The 23,869-nt window shown below is 36.8% G+C and overlaps 1 protein-coding gene across 1 annotated transcript in view; it reads left to right on the top strand.

The window, feature by feature from the left end:
- The first annotated feature begins 2,130 nt into the window (after window positions 1-2,130).
- The window catches only part of LOC145669655 (putative cytochrome P450 49a1), a 35,367-nt gene continuing 13,628 nt past the window's right edge, over window positions 2,131-23,869 (top strand). The window contains exons 1-5 of the mRNA XM_081737907.1: window positions 2,131-2,252; window positions 8,099-8,175; window positions 10,020-10,221; window positions 13,701-13,863; window positions 21,963-22,132. Coding sequence (XP_081594033.1) covers window positions 2,182-2,252; window positions 8,099-8,175; window positions 10,020-10,221; window positions 13,701-13,863; window positions 21,963-22,132 — 683 coding nt within the window. The 5' untranslated portion in view covers window positions 2,131-2,181. The remainder of the gene's footprint in view (window positions 2,253-8,098; window positions 8,176-10,019; window positions 10,222-13,700; window positions 13,864-21,962; window positions 22,133-23,869) is intronic.

The following is a 23,869-nucleotide window of genomic DNA, read 5'->3' as shown; positions in this document are numbered from 1 at the left end:
TAACATACATTTAATGGCAAGTGTGAAATTAAAAATATAAGTTGTTCATTAATCTCCAGTTTCAATATAACTTCTACAAAACAAGCCTCATTATTCATTAGTTTGATTAATAATATCCTTTCTATTTATTTGTTTTACAAATATGTTGTTAAATAACCTGATCACACAATTTTCCAGACAGAATTTTAAGATGTTCATGAGCAAGGAATCAAGGGTTAGTACCTATGTGCGTTGCTCTTGTAAATTTACTTCATTAAATATGAAACATGATATACGGTATTTTAACTGAAAAAGATAGGGTAGGGATACTACCTTTTGCTCTCTACCCACCATATATTGTGCTCTCTACCCACCATATAATAATAGTACTATAAATATAACCGTTTGAATAAAATTAAGCTGTAGATCACAATAGTGATCCGCGCGACCAAACACGTAATCTGAAAAGCGCGACCACTAAAGTGTTAATGATGTTTCTGTTTAAGTTTGAATGCGCACGAATTTTAAAATAACCTTTTTTACGAGCAGACCAGTTTTTTTTTATAAATGTATAAATCTGTTAATTTTTAATTGTTTCACCATTTAAAAATATTTTACGTTAAAACTCTAATTACTAAAAATAATAAAACACCGTTTCAAACAACAACGTCTTTCATTCCCATCCGTAGAATTCTTGTGTTGAAAAAAAAAAGTAATAAGTTGCAGAAAAAGATAAATGAGAAACGTCTTTAAGGTTTAAAAAATATATTTTACTATTTATTAGAAAATTTGAGAACCGGAATCCTCGTGAACAAGTTTCAAAATCTGATCTGGTACACTCAACAGCGTAAACGTGAACATGACACGTGTTCAAGTAAGTTTCCTCTGTAATAAAAGAATTTATCCATGCTATCTAGCGATTCAAATTTGAAAAAATGATACCAACAAATGTGTACACAAGACACTCTGCCAATATAGCCTGTCATTCATTCGCAATGAAAAATGTAAAGCAAAGAGCTTGGCACCCTCATCGTTCGTCCTACTGGTCCAGTAGGGGCATAACTCGTCGATTGTCTAAAAAAGATTAAATTGATATTTTTCTCTATGAATACGAGGGAGGACCCAAAAGAAACCGGACTTTCGTTCAAAATAAAATAAAATTTATTACATTTTTAACAAAATTCTTTCAGTCTCCTTCAAAGTACTCTCCATTAAATGCGATTCATTTCTCCCATCTTCTTTCCCACTGTTTGAAGCACCTCTGGAACTCCGGAACTTTTATATCGTCCAATGCGCTCTGTGAATTTCTTTTTACAGCCTCTACACCATCAAAACATTTTCCTTTTAGATTTTGTTTAGTTCTCGGGAAATGTCATCATGTTGGTCAAAAAGTTTGGATCACTTTCAATCTGATTTTTCAAGTCCTGGCTCAAATTCAGACGAATGATTTGATCCTGTGTGAGCAGGCGAGAAACAAACTTAGCGACAACATGTCTCATTTGCAAAACCTCACCGTGGCACGAGCTCCAACTCACTCCTGCCTGTTTTGAAATATCATCGATCATGAAACGACGATCCTCGCTGATTTTGGGGCAGATTTGTTCGATGTATTCATCGCTTCGAAATGATGAAGAGCACCCAAAACGAGCATGATCTTAAAAACTCATCTCACCACACTTAAAAGGGCCCAAAACACTTGTGTGTGGTTCACACTATCCTTCTTGAAAGCCTGTTGAAGCATTTGGTAAGTTTTCGTTTCGCATTTTCCAAGTAGGAAGCAAACATACTCCTTGTTCCTTTGAATTTGCCATAAGGATTTCGCAGGTGGCAAACGAGAACAGTCGAGAAAAACAATAATACGACCAAACGTTAACCTCCTACGCAGACGCCGCTTGGTCAACTGATCTGGGGAGGTCTCTGCTAGACCCACCTAGCAGGAGAACTCCCTACTACGCCTAGGAACGGTAGCGCTCTTTCAATCCGGTTTCTTTTGGTTCCCCTCTCGTACTTAAAAATGGCGAAATTTGTCTCTTCTATCGTCTCCATGTGGCTTTGACACGCATACACAGTTATTAGTTTCGTTAAATCTATTTCTTTTCATCTATCCATACTTCATTTTATATTATTATATTTTGCTTTATTCCTCTTAAATCTAGACATGGGGAGCGCTGGCAATCTTTTCGAACAGTTGTGAACCAACCGATGATGCAACCAAAGACTGCTAAATTATATATTAAACCAATTAATGATGTTGCAGATGACTTCATTAACAGGTAAGGAAAAGTTATTTTAATATATTCTAAAGCGACCCATAATTTTAATGCAGACGTTTTTAACATCAAGTTTTGAAATTTATTTTCTAAGATGAGTATGTCTTTTATTCTTGATATTAAAATAGAAAACAAGAACACACGGAGTAAAGACAAAAAAGTATCGTTTCGACGCCAACAGCAAGTGTTTTGTTTTTCACCGGATACAATTGACAATCCATTTGTTTCAAAAGACAAGTGATGCAGGAAAGATGTGATCGAAACAGCAGGCTTCTATTTCTGAATATTAAGAGTGTTGTCAAAGTTTTTCTGAGAATGGGACAGGAAAACTGAAGCAACAACAGAGAATGAAGCTTCGGCTCTCATCTCGGTTGGCTACAAGGGAGCTCTGGCGTTTGGCTCTCTTAGCTCTTTAGGCGCTTGGGGTATTAGCTCTCTTCTTGCATAGTGATGTCAACCGGCTCGGCTCGGCTCGGTTCAACTGAGTCATCGGCTCGAGCCGGCTCAGTCGCGATGAACCATTGGCTCGGTTCGGCTCGGCTCAGCTCAGGTGAGCCATCAGCTCATGCCGACTCGGTTGGGTGAGCTATTGGCTCAGCTCACTTCTCGGCTGGGCTCGGTGGTGAATGAGCCGTGAGCCGAGCCGCTCGAACCATTGACAACACTAGATTAAAATTGCTAACTACGTGCTATGAAATGTTAAAACAAAAGCCCTATTTTTGATCTTGGATTACGTGAAGACAAACAAAATGTTTTATATTTGAGTTTGTAGAAACTGATTTGTTAACCAATCTCTTAAATCAGTGGGAATTAGTTTGATCTCTATTGTAAATATCATTCAAAAAACTAATAAGTAAAGTAAAAGTTCGAGTACGCCTACATCTACTATTGTTAAGGTCGTGTAACACCATCTATGTAGTTTTTTAAAGGTCTTTGTATTTATCTAGACTTGTTTTATTACTTCCATCTGTTTATCAATAACTGAAAAAATATTTCTAAGCGAACTTGAATTTTTCTTTGTTGTTAATCAGAACGATGTTGCGCCCAATCGGCTCGGATCGGTTCACCTGAGTCATCGGCTCGAGCCGGCTAATTTGCGATGAGCCACCGGCTCGGTTGAGGTGAGCCATCGCTTCGCCTCGGTTCGGCCCAAATGAGCAAAGGGCTCGAGCCGGCTCGCTTGGGTGAGCTGTTAGCTCGGCTCACTTCTCGGCTCGGCTCGGTGGTGTGATATCGATGCAACTGAATAACAAGTGGGCCAAGTGCTATATGGGTCATTCCATGTCAAATCACCTAATTTTAAAACATGACCGTGCTCCAATGTCTCAGGTTCTCTTGAATTTTTTTTATACATAAATACCAATGAAATTATGCTAAATTAATTTTTTTCCGATTTTTTTGTATGAGAAATGGGCCGGAGAGAATTTTTTGAAAAATGTGAATTTGGCACCAATTTCACTTTCCGGCACTCAGTATCATGGAACTAAAATTACCATAACTTTGTTATTTTTCAAGTTATTGGGTTCATCCAAGTTTCAAATAAAAGCTTATTTCTCCCTCCTTCAGCAGATCCTAAGAAACCTTGCAAGAGGTTACACTGTCAATCATTGATGGGCATACAAAGCAAATTTTAGGGTTTTTCTACAAATTGTGCCATTGCTCGAACGTTACAGCTCTGAAACTTTTGAAACTTTTTTTGTACTTTCATCTAAACATGTACATGGTATGGTTAAAAAATAGAAGGGGGTGTTGTTTGTATTTTTGTAATTATTATTATTATTATTATTATTATTATTATTATTATTATTATTAGTAGTAGTAGTAGTAGTAGTAGTAGTACTAGTAGTAGTAGTAGTAGTATTTGTATTTTACATGTACAGAAATATACAGTTTCAAGTTTTGTTACAAATTGTGTCATTGCTCGCATGTTACAAATATGAAACTTTTGAATTTTTTTTTTATAGAATCATCTTATCTCATACATGATATGGTTAATAACCCAAAAGGATGTTTTTGATATTTTTGAATTATTTTATTATTATTATTATTATTATTATTATTATTATTATTATTATTATTATTATTATTATTATTATTATTATTATTATTATTATTATTATTTGTATTTGTATTTTAAATATATAGAAATGTACAGTTTTAGTGTTGTTAACAGATTATGCCTTTCCTCTGGAGTAATGATGGTCAATTCCAGAATTTTTACTTTCCGAATTCCGGAAAGTAAAATCGGAAAAGTTTCGGAATTCGGAAAAAAATCCTGAATTTTTGCGAAGTGCGGAAAGTGAAAATTCCTATTCCGGAAAATGTTGACCATCCCTACTCTGAAGGGACAACAGTCACACTTTAAAGCGATTATTACAAAATCTATCAACAAAAATAAGAAATAATAGACTAATGTACATAAATGAAAACAATAAACATACATACCGGTAAAATACTTTTCAGAATTATGTAGATTTACATACAAAATGTTGTGTCCTATATGTCACAGCTCATTGTTTTCACTGATGATATGATGTATTTTTTAAATTTTGCTTTCAATTGCATAAGTCCAGCTTGATTGGCTTGTAAGAGATGGAACGGGAACTTCCCAGGTGATATTTTCAAAAGGTACCCAATGAAAGTCTTATTTTTCTGGACAGTAGAATGTAGAAGGCCCAGTGAGATTCATAAATTGCGGTCTGAGGTACAAAAATAATAATTACAAAACTACCCAAAGCGCCCCTTTTTATTTTTTAACCATATCATTTATGTGCTAATATGATTCTATAAAAAAGTTTCAAAAGTTTCATAGTTGTAACTTATGAGCAATCACGCAATTTGTAACAGAACCTAAAACTGTATATTTCCGTACATGTTAAATAAAATAAAAATTACAAAAAGACCAAAAACACCCTCTACTTTTTAACCATATCATGTATGTGCTAAAATGATTCTATAAAAAACGTTTCAAGTGTTTCATAGTTGTAACGTACGAGCAATGACACAATTTGTTACAAAACACAAAACTATATTTCCGTACAAGTAAAATACAAAAAAATAATAATTACAAAAATACAAAAAAACATCCTTTTTTATTTTTTAACCATATCATGTACGTGTTAAGATGAATGTACAAAAAAAAGTTTCAAAAGTTTCAGAGTTGTAACTTTTGAGGAATGGTACAATTTGTGAAAACCTTAAAATTTGTTTTGTTTTCCCATTAATGTTTGACAGTCTAACCTTTTGCAAGGTTTCTTAGAATTTTCTGAAAGAGCAAGAATTAAGCTTTCATTTAATATGGGATGAGCCAAATAAGTTGAAAAATAAAGAAATTATCGTAATTTTAGTTCCATGATACTGAGTGCCGAAAAGTTGAATTGGAGCCAAATTCACATTTTTCAAAAATTTCTCCTCGGCCCATTTCTCATCCAAAAAATCGGAAAAAATAATTTAGCACAATTTCATTGGTATTTATGATTGAAAAAAAATTGAAGAGAATCTGAGACATTGAAGCACATTGCACTACGTGAGTTGACATGGAACGATCCATATCAATCCGACTGTGGAATTTGTAGAGGGGCTCTCGAAGCCACAACGAGCCTATTCCAGCTCTTTGGTAATGAATCTTACTTATAAGCATTTTGCCTGCAATCTTGCAAAATTCATACGAAATGTGTTTTATTTGTGATACCGCGTTTGCCTAAATAATTACGATTATTGACGCACAAGCAAAGCTGTTTGTCTTGAGTCCAAAGGCCATGTCATTGAAAAGCAACTTTGTGTCTCTTGTTGCTTCGCTCTCTCTCTCTCTATCAACCAACATAGGTCCAACACTTTAGTCACATGTTCTACTCTACACGTTATGTCCTCTCATTTAGAGGACAGAACGGGAGAGCATAACGATATGTAAATTTATTCGAGCCGTGCAGAATCAAGAAGTTTATCATTTTAGTCTTCGAAATTATGCTAGGTATAAGTATAGGAAGTCTGATAGAATGGCCATGTCCGCCATTCTGTCTGTCAACAGGTATTAGAGTGAAAAAGGTAAGAGATAGAGGATTCAGAGATAGTTTCCCAAGAATGGATTTCTTTCTCCTTTGTTTTTACAGCAGTTTTCCAAGAATGGATTTCTTTCTCCTTTGTTTTTACAGCAGTTTCCCAAGAATGGATTTCTTTCTCCTTTGTTTTTACAGCATCTACTCAATCCGGAAGTAATGTAAATAAACCAGTTTCACGTCCAGCGGTGACCACCATAGAACAAAAAAATGTGGCAGATGCCAAAAGCCGATTAGAGCTCCTCCGTGGCTAAGCGATCTGGAGATCTGGATTCTATGGTTGGGTGACCTAGATTCTATGGCTGGGAGACCTGGATTCTATGGCGTGGGATCCAATGTGGTTCGTATTCCATGTTAAGCTGTAGGTGAACGTCTCATATAACCTACCTGCTGAAACGGACACTAAATTCAAAAACAAATCAAATCAAAAAAAGAAGTGATTTTCTGGAATGGATTTACTATCGAAAACGTTTCATGTTCACCTTTATCATGCTACTAAATTCATAAGTGTTAGAAATCTACTATCGTTTCCAGCTTCAATATTGCTATTCATAGGTCAATAATTATGAGAAATATCGAGGTATGACTTTTTGACATGGCATTATTATTATTATTATTATTATTATTATTATTATTATTATTATTATTATTATTATTATTATTATTATTATTATTATTATTATTATTATTGATGTATCTCTGTTTAAATCAGTTTTAGCTTAGTAATCTGACGACTGTCTCTGCCGAGTGCAGATTATTTGAAAAGTTCTTCTCAAAAGAGCTTCTTGACCATATGACAGGTCAGGGGCGGATCCAGGATGGACTTCTGGGGGGGGGGAAGCAGTGGGTTGTAATACTGCTACTTAGAGCTACTTTTAAGACCTCCAAACTCTGAGATGGGTTTTATTTATATATATAAAATAAGAAAGTTTCCTCTTCTAGGGGGAGGGAGATCGCCCCGATCGCCCTCTGGATCCGCCACTGTAACAGGTGTCTAGTATTACCGATTTTTATAGATTTGTTAGATGTTTTGCGATTATATGTTCAAATTGTGTCACTGTACTTTTTGGGGCAATGGCTGTAGGTAAGATAATGATTGGTCTTCCTGTAACTTTCTGTCATTTTCATAATTTTTTGATGTCGTCTGCCAGGTCTTTATATTTTGCTTATTTTCATACTGAATGTTGTACTATGTTTTGAATCAATGTAGTATTACATGTATGAGTGTTATTCATTGGTTCATTTTATTGATAATAGTCGGGTATGTCGCAGGTAACGACACATCTGTTCTGATTTCTCGATCCCAGTAAAGTTTGTATTTAACGTTTCCAAGTACTGGACTTGGCTGCATGGGCTCCCAAAGGGAGCCCGGGGCCCCTGGCTCTTAATTCAAATAAAAAATACCAAACAACATAGCAACCAGGAAGATGTCCCCCTTAGAAAATTTTCTTTGGGCGCCCATGCTTGGCTGATATTAGTAATATGGCGTGATATTGAAAAAATGAAATGAAATCTTTAAGTTTAACGTCCCACGATTATGCCGGTTAGGCTAAAGGAGACGGTGATAATGAGAGATGAGTGAAATGGTGGAATGAAGAAAGTGGGAGGAAACGGGAGAACCCCGAGAAAACCCACGAGCACGGTGTTTGTCCACCACAAAGTTCACTTGGCGGGGGCTGGGATCGAACCCGGGACCCCAAGCACCAGAGGTGAACGCTCTACCACTGAGCCACCGCGCCCCCCGCGTGATATTGAAATTAGTTCCATATTATGTGTTATTATTATTATTTTCAGGATCTGCACTTTACGAGACTCCAGTATGGAAATGCCAAATAACTTTGAAAACGAGTTGTATAGATGGGCATTAGAGTGTAAGTTGATCATAATTTTTAATTTATTATCGAAATACGTTAGTAAAAAAAAAAAAAATACATGACAAATCGTCTTTATTTAACAAGAATACTTTTAAGATAAGAGAGTAAACTAAATTTTATTATAAAAGTTAATAGCCACAAAAGATGAGTGAATTTATTATTGCTTTTATTTAAAGTATCCCATATCTCTCTAGACTAGCCCTTTCCGGATCTTGGGTTTTTGGGGTATTTTTTAGATTTTCAGTCAAGCAGCTACTGCATCGTCACTATTTATCCTAGGATCATGGACCATACCTCATTCTCTTCAGAATAGAGCTGGTTTTCAAATGGTACCACTTGCATGCCCATACCATATACCAGGAGAGGGAAAAGTGATGTAAAAGGGAAAATTTCGAGGGGGGAATTTGTTTACACTTTGGGCCCCTCTGGAACGGCCCTGTGTGAACGTAGGTATCTGAAAAATTTGATAAATAGTACTTGATAGACTGAATGTGTGTGCCAAATTTCAAGTTTCTATCTTGAATACTAAGGGCGGGAGAAATTTTGTCAAGAATCCCCGCAATGCCCCAACTTATCGCAAAATACCTGATCTCAGGTAAAAAATTTCCTGAGACATCTCAATCGCCAATCATTCTCTTCAGAATAGAACTGCCTTTCAGGCGGTACCATTCACATGTCTCCATCATGTACCTAAGGCGGGAAAATCCCGAAGAAAGGAATTTTTCGGTCAAAATACCCCTTTTTTTAAACTTTTTGCCCCTGTGAACCCCCTTTTTTAACGCAGAAATCTGAAAAATCTGTTAAATACTACTCGGTAGACTGAATGTTTGTGCACAATTTCAATCTTCTAGGTGCAAAAATAAGCCCGCAAAAAATAAAAATACCGAAAATGTCCAATATTCCCCTACACAGAAGTATATTTTGATAAAAATTCCCTGATACATCCCTAATTACCCTAGGGTCATTTTTCGCCCATCATTCTCTTCAGAATAGAACTGCCTTTCAGAGGGTACGACTCACATGTCTCCATCATGTATCTAAAGCTTGTATTTGAGGCTTGTATCATGTATTTGAACTTCTAGCCTGTTAGAACAACTATGGGGAATGAATTTGGACTTCAACGGTATCAGAAATTCACTATTCATCTCAGAAATCCCTCAAACTATGGGATAGATACAAGTATAAAAAATTAACTTTGTTCTTCAACTAGCTGAAATAGTCATTCTTTCCACTGGAAAAATAGATTTATGGAAAGTATTTGAACTCGTAGCTTCTTACAGTGCATATGGAGGATGAATTTGAACTTCAACGGATCGCGAGTCACTATTCATCTTAGCGATAATGAAAACTATGGATTGAATATTGCTATCAGTTGTTTTCAATTATTTATACACATCTCCCTTTCCTATCTCACCCCCTTATTCCCCTATACCAATTGGGGCTGAATTTGGTTTTAAACAGCACTCACTATGTCACTATTTATCTCAGAGACTTCAAAAACTAAGGATTGAACACTAAAATAGATCATTTCGATTATTTTTTTACGTACATCCCTCTCAACTAAGCTAATGAGGAATGAATTTGGACTTAAAAATCGGTATGAAAAGTGTTACTATTCATTTAGCCCAAGAACAAAGCTACTGGCCCACATCTCTCAATAGAAATCATTTACTTACTTTCGGTATGATATTAAATACTCGCCCTCACCATGAACCACTCGCTCGGGGCGAGTGGTTATTTGCATCCCTGCCTTTAACCTTTCACTCCCTTCTAGGAACTAACCGTAAAACATCGTTATTTTTATGTAGACTATATTACATTGTTTTTCTCATTAATTGCAGCAATATCCATGGTAGCATTGGATACACGCCTTGGATGTCTAGACTCGAACTTAACACCAGATTCTGAACCACAAAGAATGATTGACTCTGTACAAACGTTCTTTCACTGTGTTGAAAAGTTAGATTTCCGGTTTCCTTACTGGAAGTACTTTTCAACTCCAACATGGAGGAAATATGTCAAAGCTTTGGATTTTTTCACAGAGTAAGTTAAATAGTGATGTAAACGTTTACCGTTAGTAAAATGCAAGTAATAATAATCTCATTTTACATTGCTATATATGTTACTGATGATTAGAGCAGCGTCATTTAATTTTTTTTTTTCTGGGCAGGGGGGAGGAGGTCTCACGATACAAGTCCAGTTTGATTTTCAGTATGATATTATTACATTAACTAAAATTAGTACATTTTACAAATTTTGCCATAACGAAAAGAACGATAGAACTACAGTAGAACCCCTTTCGTCCGATCTCGGCTGGTCCGCCATTCTAATTGATCCGGCCGTGCTTGAGCCGAACTTGCTCCAACTCGTCGGTGACTCACGAGACCCATTGTCGTTTACTGCCGTAGCGATATTGTTGTTTACTTGCTCTTACAGCATATCCGCTTTAATGCTCCGTCATCATTTGAATAGTTTCTTTCGTTGTACGTGTTTTTTGTACTGTACTGTGCAGTTTTAGTGCTTACTGTTCGTATGTTTTTACTTTAGAGAACAGTACAGTCATTTTTGAGTCCAGAGATTGTTTATTTCACAGTAAATCCGTATTTTTCTATATTTTCTGAAAATCCTATCATTTTTGCGTCCCAAATGTTACGAATTGGTGTGGTTCTACTGTATATCTGCATAATTTTCTAGGAAATACAGTGTGTCCGTAAAGTTGCGCAACCCGAAGTTTGATTGCGTACGAATCTTTTGAACCAAGAACGATTAAAAAAAAAACTGAGACTTGAAACAAATATAAATGTGTTCTATGTAGATATTTTCGAGATCATGACCAATATTGGAACATAACGTTTTGTGTAGTAACGAAAGAAAGTGCCGAAAGTGTAGATTTAAAAAAAAAATACACAAAATCAAGAAAATCAATATTCAGTTGCAAAAACTAATTGCCTGCGGGTGAATGTCTCTGTGTATGTGCAGTATGCATCAACATTTATCAATTGGTGCGAAAACGTGACAAAGTTGATGCAGTGTTGCCATATAAAAAGGCTATTTAATACAAATCCGCGATTTTTTTTTTTTACAGAAACGCGGCCCTTGCCAACACTGTTGTAATAAAAATTACTGCAACAGGTGTGTTTTAGGTTAATTAATGATAAGCAATGAGAATTTGCACATAATTGATAACCTGAGTTTTTATGTAAAAATTTGCGACAAGTCCGGGGTAATAGGCAAATTCTGTTGTGGCTAAATATATGAAAGAATGGAAAGAAAGGAACCTTGTAGTAGGTAATTGGTTTTGAATATAAAATGCTGTGCTGGTTTTTTTTTTAAATTGCAACAGTCGTTGAGCTTTAAACTGATAAGGCGCCTTATGTTAAGAGGTCTAATGCTGCGAAATTAAAAAACCGCTAATTTTAATTACTGTAAAATTAGCGGTTTTTTAATTTCACAGGATTAGGCCTCTTTAACATAAGTCGCTTTATCAGTTTAAAGCTCAACGACTGTTCAAATAGATAAAAGATAATCGAAATGTGGAACAAGAACACCCTAGACAATATTATTTTGCATGAGGTACCGTTATCTCGAGTCACCTAGTAACTTTCCATATGCAGCCATTTAGAAATGCGATAATAAATGCCGATTTTTTTTTTTAATGGCTGGAAATCCGAAGCAGATAAGTGAGTCGTGATAACGGTATCTCATGTGAAATAATATTGTCTAGGGCGATCTTGTTCCACATTTCGATTATCTTTTACTTGAAGATATCACACAGTTATTGTGAATTTAGCAGTATTTCAATTTCGCCGTGATGGGGTCTCTTAAATGTAAAAAAAAAAAAAAAAAAAAATGTCAGTTCTGCAGTTTTTACCTTTGGGCACTAACCGTACCATCAGTACAACATTGCCGGGAAACAGATTTACGATGTTCTAATTTCCAATACATAACAAGGTCCACATTCCTTATGTCATTTTTATGCACTATTACGGTGTCTTTAAACGGCTTGCTAAAGTAGAAACGTTCTTTATCATTGAACACATAGAACCTTACAGTATGGAGCCTAAATTGCTCGAGCAGTTTGAAAAAAATCCAGCATTTTATATTGAAACCACATATTTTCAACAGCTTTCCACTCTTTCCCTTTTCAAACAGCCAATTATCGGTGGCGAATTTAGCCTGGGACCGGGAAGCTAGACCCCTCAGTTTTTTGAGCGACAAAAATAATTGAAAGTATAATTTATATATGGTGATTGGAACGAAGCGGTCTGTGTGAAATATAAAAGTGAGGGGGGAGAAAATAGAACAAAATAGTTTGCGATATCTGGGTAGTATTCTTAGTAATGACATGAAGCACGAACGTCAAACAAAAGCAAGGACAGGAATGGCCAAAAGAAGCCTATAAGAGGAAGAGAAGTCTGTTTTGTGGGACCTTGAATGAAACTTGAGAAAAATACTTATAAAATACTTCCTGTGGAGTGTTGTACTCTATGGCGCGGAAACAGGGACATTTCGTAAGTGATGAAAAACGACTGGAAGCCTTCGAAATGTGGACGTGGAAAAGAATGGAAAGAATTAGTTGGATCGAGCGGAAAACGAATGAGAGGGTGTTAAAAAATGGTGGGGGAGAAAAGAACAATTTTAGATATTATTAAGAAGAGGAAGAGAAACTGGTTGAGACGGGCTAAAAAGGAACTGTATTATGAGGGACATGCTAGAGGGTATGGTGGCAGGAAAGAGAGGGAAAGAGCGAAGGAGGCTATAATTAATGGATGATACAAACGTAAAGATAAAGAGTTAAGCGGTAGACCGCGGAGCGTGGGAGCTACTCAGTTGCAGCAAGTGACCTGCCAATAATGGCAGAATACCTATGATGATGATTATTATTATTTATATATTTTTGAAAGTTTATATTAGTATTGCCTTTCATTCTTTATTTGAAAATGTTTGAAGCATCAGCTCGTATAGTTTCAGTTGTAGTTTTTCTGTTATTCAATGTGTAAAACAATAACTGAGGCCTACATCCAACCTAGTCATAATAGGTATCCATCGGGAGTTCGAAACTGCAGGACTCATGAAAAATTGCAAAATCAAGATACACTTTTCATAGAACGTGACCCCCCAGGCTTTACCTTCTTGATCCACTACTGCCAATGACCTTCTCCTAGTAAATGGCATTCATATCTGTCTGTGTAACGAAATTCAGAGTGGCGGAAATGTAGGCTCACCGCTGAATATCCTACTTTTATCTGCATGGTATCCTAGTATCGTGTGCATTATTTTATTATATATGGGAATTTCAGACATATTTTCCTTTTTATTGTTGCTAACTTCGGCTTTGTCTCGGTCTTTAAATTCATTGTTGCTATCGTTATCATGGCAACGAGGGAATATATTGACAGTGAAGATAGATAGATAGAACCATTTCACTTACATTGTATTCTCAGTACGAGTACTAATTGTTTATGGAGGGTGTTAATTTAAGCTTGTTATTATTCTATTTCCTATGCATTTAAATTTTACAGAGTGTCTTCAAAGCATATCAACGAAGCCCTGGAAAAATTAAAAACCAAACCAGAGGATAGTGATGCAGATTTGACGTTGCTGGAACGACTTCTGGAAAAGGATCCAAGTGGTAAAATACCCATTATCATGGCCTTAGATATGATGCTGGCAGGTATAGATACGGTAAGTTTAGTTCTTATAATTTCCTAGGGTGTTTGAAAAAGAACTCCCTAGTTTTAAGTACAAATTTAATTGGGAAATGAATGAAAACTTACATCAATGAGTACATATCATGAAAGAAAATTCCTTCAACGTTTAATGTTGGTAGACTTCAACGTGGGGTCCATTTGTGGCCCTGCACACGTCGAGACGATATTCCACTTCTCGCCACGAATTCACCAACATTTCAGGTGTAACTGTTCCAACCGCCTCGACGATTCTTTCCCGTAAATAATTGATGTCTCTGATCTTTTCACTGTACACATTTTCTATGTGGCCCCAAAACAAAAAGTCCAGTGGGGTTAAGTCTGGGCTTCGTGGTGGCCAAGGTATTGGGCCAGCCATGCCTATCCACCTTCCTGGAAAGCGAGTGTCAAGAGCCGCACGCACATGGTTACTGTAATAAGGTGGGGCGCCATCTTGTTGGAAAAACACAAGCCCCTTTTCCGCCTCAATATCGTCCATTGGAGGAAAGATGTACTCTGTCAGCATGTCATAGTAAACCTCCCCGGTTATTGTTTTTTCTACAAAAATGAAAGGACCAATCACACGATCTTCCATTAAACCGCACCAGACATTAAGTTTGGGAGAGTCACGTTGATGCTGAATAACTTCATGTGGATGCTCTGCCCCCCAAATTCTGCAGTTATGATGATTAACTGTTCCACTCACATTAAATGTAGCCTCATCAGAAAAGAGAATCTTTTTTAAAAAAAATTGACATAATCATGAATTCTGTGTAGAAAGTCAGCAGCAAACTCATATCTTTCGATTTTATCAGTAGGTTTAATTTCATGTAATAGTTGCAATTTGTAGGCGCGCGACTTAAGTCTTTTACGCACAACATCATACACAGTATCTTTAGGCACTCCTAATTGTAGACTACGTCTGGCCAATGACTTCTTTGGGCTCCGAACACAAGAAACACGGATCTGTTCAACAACATCACAAGTTCTCGGTCTACATGGTGATTTTGCTTTTAAAACACTACCGATTTCCTTGAAAGACTTTAGCCAATGACGGGTAGTTTTTGCTGTAGGTGGTTCAACACCATACTGACGTCTAAAATTACGTTGCACTGTTATAACTGACTCCGTTTTCATAAGCCAAATAACACACTGAGTTTTCTGTTGCGGAGTACACATTGTTGCTGAGTTGCTCTGCACTGCACGCCTACCTGGACTGAACTGAGGAAACAGAGGGAAAAAACAGCACTGGTCTCAAGGTCAAGCAGACCTGCCAACTGTAGGGAAGCCAAACTTGGAGAGTTGATGAATCAAACACCACAAACTAGAATAGTGTATGTCACTTTGTACAGATTCTAGAACACATTAAAACTACGGAGTTCTTTTTCAAACACACTGTATAACAACTCATCAGTTAGCAGCCCAGGCGGTAAATATGCTAAGTCATCCATCCTCCATCGGTCAGGTACAGGCGCTCACACACATATTTTTATTGGGAGGGATCCAATGTGGGTGGAGTACAATATTACAAGTCACTACGTTTATGTTATTTTGAACGCGTATTATTCAGCACCCACAAAGACGATAATTAATTGAAAAATATATTTTCACCAGATAAATCTTGGGAACTAACGTAACGCAAGTAACGCGTTACTTGTAACGCGTTACTTTTTAAGTAACGTTTCCTACTAACGCGTTACATCTTTTCCAAAGTAACTGTAACGCGTTACAAATTTTTAAGTAACGTATCTAGTTTGCGTTACTTTTTTCGCGTTACATTTCGGATGAGTAACTACAATATATGTAGCATATATTTTTTTTCGGAAACAAATGTTTGTATCCTGTAAGTGAATTTCTCAGAATGGAACAATGGAGCATGAACGATGTCAGTGACTGACAATTCCTGCACTGTTCGCCTTTTCCCGTTTCGCCTTATGACCTCTAGCAATGAAATTTTCATGTAAAACCTGTTATCACTTTTCATCTTAATGTAAGGCGGAACGGGAAATCTCCATGTGCATTTTCCCGTTTCGCCTTACGAACTTTATGCTGGTAGGCTTGCAAATACATTCATAGATACAGTTTGATTTGTTTATTTACATAAAAAAATATAGTGCCACTTGCTCTTTTTGGAAGATGAGGACAGCCTCAGGGAAATCACGTGTACTGATTGCAAGCACCTGGAAGATTTTGTATTAGATTTTGACAGCTCCAAATCAATACATTCAGTGAGTGAACTAGGAATGCAATAGTACTGGTAGTCTATTTTACTTTCATTGGTGTTGTTTTTATAAAGATGGAGAACGAAAATATTTTATCGTTCGAACATTTGAAAGAATACTTTTTCTTAAAAGCTGAAGATGATGGTGAACAGAATTTAAAAGTAAAGTGGTGCCCTGGCGGGAAATATTTATCAACAACTAGGGTGCCATAATTAACGACATTTAGTAAGGGATTAATATGAATAAACTGTTCTGATGAGCAGGCCTACTTTATTTTGCAATGTTGATGGTATGTAATATTAGAGTTCTTTTAAATCAGTTTGCATATTCTAAAGTCCCGTTGATTATGAGTTTGGAACAACTAGCTTTAAAAAGCATGTATCGATTTTAGAGTTATTGGCAAATTTTGATTCACCCCCAGTTCATGTGTTCTCATTTTGTCAGTTGTAGTGTAATGTTTCTCTATATTCTGTATTTTTAATTTTACATAGCAACATTGTTATTAGACCCTATTATATAATTAGTTTAGCAGAATAAGAATAAGCAACCATTTTTTCTAACGCATAGGGATGGGCACGAGTCAAGCTAAAACTCGACTCGAATCCAAGTCGAGTTTCAAGTCGAGTCAAAAGTAATATTCTCAAGTCGAGTTCCGAGCCGATTTACTGTTTTTGGCGTCGATTTTCGAGTCGAGTCAAGTTTGATAAATGGCTCGCTCGTTTTAACTCGTTTTGAAATCATAGCCTGATTACACTGGAAAGCGAAAGCCATGAGAAATGTAAGCTAAGCAGTAATGTGGAATACATTTAGTGTTGCTCACGAGAAGGGACACGGCTAGCATCTCGTCTCGTCTCGATAGCGAGACTACAAGAGATTTTTTATAACAAGCTTAGCTCGGCTCTGCTTAACTGAGCCAATGGCTCGAGCCGGCTCGTTTAGGTGAGCCATCTGCTCGAGCTGGCTTGGTTGGGATGATCTGCTCGGTTCGACTCAACTGGGCGAAGAGCTCTAGCCGACTCGGTTGGGTGAGCTGTTGGCTCAGCTCACTTCTCGGTTTGGGTCGATAGTGAATGAGCTGTGAGCCGATCTGCTCGAGTTGTTGATAATTCTAAACCTGGGCCTAGCAGTTTTAAAGATATTTGGCCAGTGCACCCTCAACCCAAATTCAGAAGCTCGTGAACAATGTCCTTGACTCCTAGACTTCACGACTACCGAGGTTGGAAATCAACTACTTTTTTAGTATTCATATATAAACCGCCTATCTTTCATGTTTATACACAGTATTGTTGTTATAATAATAATAATAATAATAATAATAATAATAATAATAATAATAATAATAATAATAATAATAATAATAATAATAATAATAATAATAATAATAAGTTGTACTAGTAGTAGTAGCATTGATAATAATTATATTGTCTATGTAAGATACTTGAAGAGAGTACTTGAAACTATACATCAGATTTGGCTCGACTCGACGCGAATTCGAGTCGAGTTGGAGGAAATTTTTCAAGCCGAGTTTTCGGGTCGAGCTCAAAGATGTCTGTTTCTAGTCGAATCGAGTTTCAAAGAAAACTTGCTCGAATTCACTTGTGCCCATCCCTACGAATAACGCAGTATGACATTTTAGTCAATGTTACATTACATTAAAATGTTCATATTGTTGTCAAGTAAAAATTTGTCCTTGCATTTACATAAATCGATTCAGAACCTGCAATCATAATAATAATAATAATAATAATAATAATAATAATAATAATAATAATAATAATAATAATAATAATAATAATAATAATAGCGGTAGTAATAGTAGTATGAAAAATTGAAGTAATGATATTTTTCACATATTCAGTTTCGGACCTAAAAGTAACGCGTTACTTTCGAAGTAAAGTAACAGTTACTTTTTTGAGGCAAGTAACGCGTTACATTTTAAGAAAAAGTAAAGTAACTTGTAACGCGTTACATTTTTACAAGTAACTTACCCAAGACTGAACCAGATTCGTTTTATAAGAGAAATTGAGCTTCTCATTGCTTGTCAATAAGTGAATCGCAAATAAAACTCTAAAATTAGCTCCTGCAGTTGGGCTCAGTATTTCCGGAGTAAATATTGGAACTTATAGATGAGTAATAATATAGCAAGTATATTGGGGGTATCTGGAACTTATGTCGGACATCCTGATTCGATAATAATCTATTCTAGTGTTCTTCATTTGCCATTCCAGTCTCAATTGGAGAATATATTTCCATTACTCGTAGAACATGGGAATACCCAAGTTCTGCTCTCATGTACCATCTAGTGGTAGAGAAATTAATTTTAGGAAAAAGAATCTGCTGCCCAGATGTATAAAGTGCAATAAAAAAATGAAAAAGATAAACACTTAACTTTATATGTAAGCAATAAGCAGTGCGTAACTAAGGGCAGACAAATGTGCCCCGGGCGCCAGATTGGGGGGGGGGGGCAAACTTGGCAAATATTTATTTTCATTATAAGGCAAAGAAAGGATTTTTAGAAAACTCAAGATCATTAGAAACTCAACAGGGCAATAACTCGCCAACGTTAGGATCATATTCGTAGAGCCTAAGTTAGCTTCAAAGCTATCTTTTGAGGACATTGTAAAAACCGTTGCAGCCAAAAGAGCCCGTAAAGTTAAATTTTAGTTCCAGCTTTGTGTTTTTATTTAACTTACATCGATTTAAGAGATTTGTTAAATGTCCGAGTATAATACTCGAGACAACAGCTTGACTGTTTGTCATAATTAAATATTATATTCTAAAGCAACAGACTGTAGATTCATTATACATATATGCATATCCCGATATAATTCCAGAAACATTAAAGAATATATCAAGCATGCTACTCAGATCATTTGGCATTCAGATACTAGTTTGGTGTTTTAGGTCTACTAAAAATTAAATGTTGTACTGCAATTTTGAAATCAAGCTTTACCACTTGAAAAAAATGGAATAGGAGAATTACTATGAGATGCCAATATCAGGTGTAGTTGGGGAGCGTTTTGGTTTGGGTGACCGGGGGGGTGCTAAGGGAAGTTCTTGCCCCGGACGACAACTAGTATGATTGCGTCGCTGTACTAAAGTGAAATCTCGCGCTTTATTTTAAGTCGTAATATATATTTTTTTCAATGCACGTACACGAATATAATATATAGAATGTATTGAAAATGTTACTGTTAAATGTACCAGGGTATAACAAAGGGCTGTTATACCCCTTTGCAGTCTGCTGCCCCTTTGAAGCCGACTGCTGGATCTTCCCATGTAATGATAAGAAATGTAGTGATTTAGTAATTCAACGATGCAGCCAAAATGTTAGATATGTGCCCTAGAAGCTTCATTTCTAGTTCTACAATAATAACTTTCTTCACTACTTCACCTCAACACAAGTTGATTTTGTGTTTCAGGTGACAGGTAGATTGCATTTGCTACGACTCTACGTGCTTTTATGAAGGGATCAAATTATTTCAAAAAGCAAGTATTTCAAGGGAATTTTCTCTATATTATAACTGTCCTCAAAGTTTCCCCTGAAATGAAAAGCTTGTTGCCCAAGAAGGATAACAAGGGAAATAATTTGATGCAAATGGCATCTTGATAATATTTCGGCTTCCGATGCCGTGGCGGATCCAGGGAGGGGGCAATCGGGGCGATCACCCCCCCCCCCCAGAAGAGGAAACTTTCTTATTTTGTATATATAAATAAAACCCATCCCAGAGTTTGAAGCTCTTAAAAGTAGCTCTAAGTAGAGGTATGACAAGCTACCACCACCCCTAAAAGTCGGTTCTGGATCCTCCCCTGTTCCGATGCAACTCAGTCGCCGTTTATCTCTACAAATTGTCTTGATTCGATGTATTCTATCACGGGCCTGCATTACAGCTTCAAAACACCAAGGGATTTCTAATTTAAACACGGAGATAGCATCAAACCAAAATGCATAAATATTCGTGTTTATTTGTGTCTTTTAACAGAAAATTTATTTAGAAGTAGTCAGTATTGTAATACACTCTAAATAAAATAAACATGAGATTAACTGATTCTGTAGGCTATTTAACGGCCCTTTTTTCTCATAATGGGGTCAAACATAAAGTTCAAAGTGGAATCCGGACCACTATAGCAGGATTTGTGCATATAAAGTGTGATATTGTAGGTTTTGTTTCACATATCAATTTGAAATATGATCTGACGTAGTGCTATTTGAAAAAAAAAATATTACTATATTGAGTTGACAATACTGTTAGCCTTATGGTATTACAGAGTATGATAAACTACGGTATCCTGTTGATTTTTGTATGGTACAAAATTTCAGCATATTTTGTGTATTGATTTAATAGTTACAATTGTCTATCAAGATAAATAGTCCACCCTGTATATAAATATACACTATGTGATCAAAAGTATCCGGACACCTGGCTGAAAATGACTTACAAGTTCGTGGCGCCCACCATCGGTACTGCTGGAATTCAATATGGTTTTGGCCCGCCCTTAGCCTTGATGACAGCTTCCACTTTCGCAGGCATACTTTCAATCGGGTGTTGGAAGGTTTCTTGGGGAATGGCAGCCCATTCTTCAGGGAGTGCTGAACTCACGAGAGGTATCGATGTAGGTCGGTGAGGCCTGGCACGAAGTCGGTGTTCCAAAACATCCCAAAGGTGTTCTATAGGATTCAAGTGAAGACTTTGTGCAGGCCAGTTCATTACAGGGATGTTATGGTCGTGTAACCACTCCGCCACAGGCCGAGCAGTATGAACAGGCGATCGATCGTGTTGAAAGATGCAATCGCCATCCCCGGATTGCTCTTCAACAGTGGGAAGCAAGAAGGTGCTTAAAACATCAATGTAGGCCTGCGCTGTGAGAGTGCCACGCAAAACAAGGGGTGCAAGCCCCCTCCAAGAAAAACACGACCAAACCATAACACCAGCACCTCCGAATTTTACTGTTGGCACTACACACGCTGACAGATGACGTTCACCGGGCATTCGCCATATCCACACCCAGCCATCGGATCGCCACATTGTGTACCGTGATTTGTCACTCCACACAACGTTTTTCCACTGTTCAATCGTCCAATGTTTACGCTCCTTACACCAAGTGAGGCATCGTTTGGCATTTACCTGCGTGATGTGTGGCTTATGAGCAGCCGCTCGACCATGAAATCCGTTTCCTGACCTCACACCTAACTGTCATAGTACTCGGAGTGGTTCCTGATGCAGTTTGGAATTCCTGTGTGATGATCTGGATAGATGTCTGCCTATTACACTTTACGACCCTCTTCAAGTGTCGGCGGTCTCTGTCAGTCAACAGACGAGGTCGGCCTGTACGCTTTTGTGCTGTACGTGTCCCTTCACGTTTCTGCTTCACTATCACATCAGGCACGGTGGACGTAGGGAAGTTTAAGAGTGTGGAAATCTCGCGTACAGAGTTCTGACACAAGTGACACAGAGAGACCCATTCTGCTTTCTCACGATTGAGGTCGCTGATAATGAGTACCTGACAGTAGGTGGCAGCACAATACACCTAATGTGAAAAACGTATGTTTTTGGGGGTGTCCGGATACTTTTGATCATATAGTGTAAGCATATAAATTAATTCTATGAATGAATACTTTAATACAGGGGTGCCCACAAGGGGGGCTATGACGCAAACTGCGTCATTGAAATATTTAGGGGGTTAAAAATCTATATAAATATGTTTGAGGGGGTGTAAAAGTTGATCGAAAAGATTTTTTTTTCATGGAAGAACACCTACGGATAGACAATTGAGGGGGGGTGCGTCATGGACATGAGGGGTGGGTGGGCACCACTGCTTTAATATAATGTCCACTTATGAGAAAATTTAATTATATTTTCTTGTACTTTTCCAGACATCCTTGTATGTTGCATATACGTTATATCACTTGGCAAAGAATCCTGACAAACAAGAAAAATTAGCAAACGAAATTACTAGAATTGTACCTTCCAAAGATGACTCAATTACAGCTGACCAACTTGAAGACGCCAAATATTTGAAACTGTGCTTGAAAGAGTCCTTAAGGTAATCAAATGTTAATTTATAAAGATAATTATTGTGTTAACGTTATGAAGAGTAAAGTAAGGTATTTAGCGTGGTATAAGTAATTTTGTGATATTAATAATTCGCAACGTACCCGTTATAAAGACACCTACACTTCTTTTCACTTTGGACTATGAGATGGACCTTGCATCCAGTTCCATTCCTAATTGAAAGCAGTTGTCTTATGTGCTCTGATAATTTTGAAACGAAACCAAGAACACAGAAGTCGTGGTATTGTTTGTGTTGTACAGAATATTGTTCCGCGTCTTACATCAAACCACCTAAGAACAGCAGCATACAAACAGGTAAGTATTGATGATTTGTTTCATAACAAATGATGCATTACCAAGGGCGCCGATTTCTCTGTAACTTTGGGGGGCCCATTCAATATGTATGGTTGCAGACAAGGGTTTAAGAAGGCATATATCAGGATTTTAAGACAAATTCAAATTATGCCAAATATTGGATATTCATAAAAATACATATAACAATAAACATACATATGGAAATACACATAACAATACATATAACAATAACAAATACATATAAAAATCCATATTCATAAAAATATATGGGATGGCCCACATGAGCTTTGGGGCTGCCCGGGCCCCTCGACCCCCCAGGATCGGGGCCCTTGTGTATTAGTATAATTTTCAACAATGCTACATTAGTGTAATTTTCAACACAAAAATTTACTAATCGATACTTTAAAGGGTAAAAGTGGATCGGAAAAGGTAGGGGGATGCATGATCTCACGGCGTCCCACATGCCTATATTTGCCCATTGCAATTTTTTAGGAACTGAAGGGATGCCATAGGTATTTTTTGGAAGTGGGGGAAGTGCATCCTCCCGCGTTCCCCCTCACTTTTACCCCTGGATACTTTTTCTTTTTAATTATTTTGCGCAAGTTTCCGATTATCTTGACTCGACCGGAAGGCAAAAATGTAGGTATAGTTATCGTAACACTCTAATGAATATCACAGCAAAGATGAGACAAGAACTTCCTTTAAAATTGGACAGCCTAAAAGATATGCATATATATATGGGGTTTACATATATTGATACAATTTATATAGAAACTGTGAGAAAGTGCAGTAAATCAAAGTCGAAACATTTATGTGACTTATGCGAAAACATGTGTGCAATAAAGTCGGTTAGTTATTAACACTGTCACTCACTGAAGAGTTTTGTAGTCTAACTCCGAATACTATCATAATCGTAATGAATTTTACATATTTGGCATAGAAAATGTACACTCTTTAAAACAAAGAAGAATCAAGGTACTTATGACAACGATATACGTGTACATATCTTTTATATATCTATATATAAACGAGACGAATTGAGAATCTCGTGCTTTCCTTGAAATCGGTTAAAAACAGGTGAAAATACTGTGAAGTATTTTTAAAATTTTCCAATATTTTTTAATACGAGGGTTATTAAAAATGTTAAATTTTTGCATTAGTACCGGTATCTTATGGCACTGAAAGAGTGTCATAACGGTTAATGCTAAACTTGGAACCATGCTCATCTCTTGGATTAATTACCGAATCGCTAACACTAATGTGTCAATTTTACTGCTAGCAACCATACTTATCGCATAAACTAACCAATTGCCATAAGCAAGGGGAAATTCCTTCTCCCATAGATCTCATAGATCTAAGAAAACCCCACAAGATTATTTCTTCGATCGTGGTCAACTTGGTTACCAGTGTTTAT

Source organism: Thermobia domestica, chromosome 14 (assembly GCF_964235325.1).
Source record: "Thermobia domestica chromosome 14, izTheDome1.hap1.1, whole genome shotgun sequence".
In the NCBI taxonomy this organism is placed as follows: domain Eukaryota; kingdom Metazoa; phylum Arthropoda; class Insecta; order Zygentoma; family Lepismatidae; genus Thermobia; species Thermobia domestica.
Note: the sequence above shows the minus strand (reverse complement) of the source record. Positions and strands in the feature narration are given on the sequence as shown.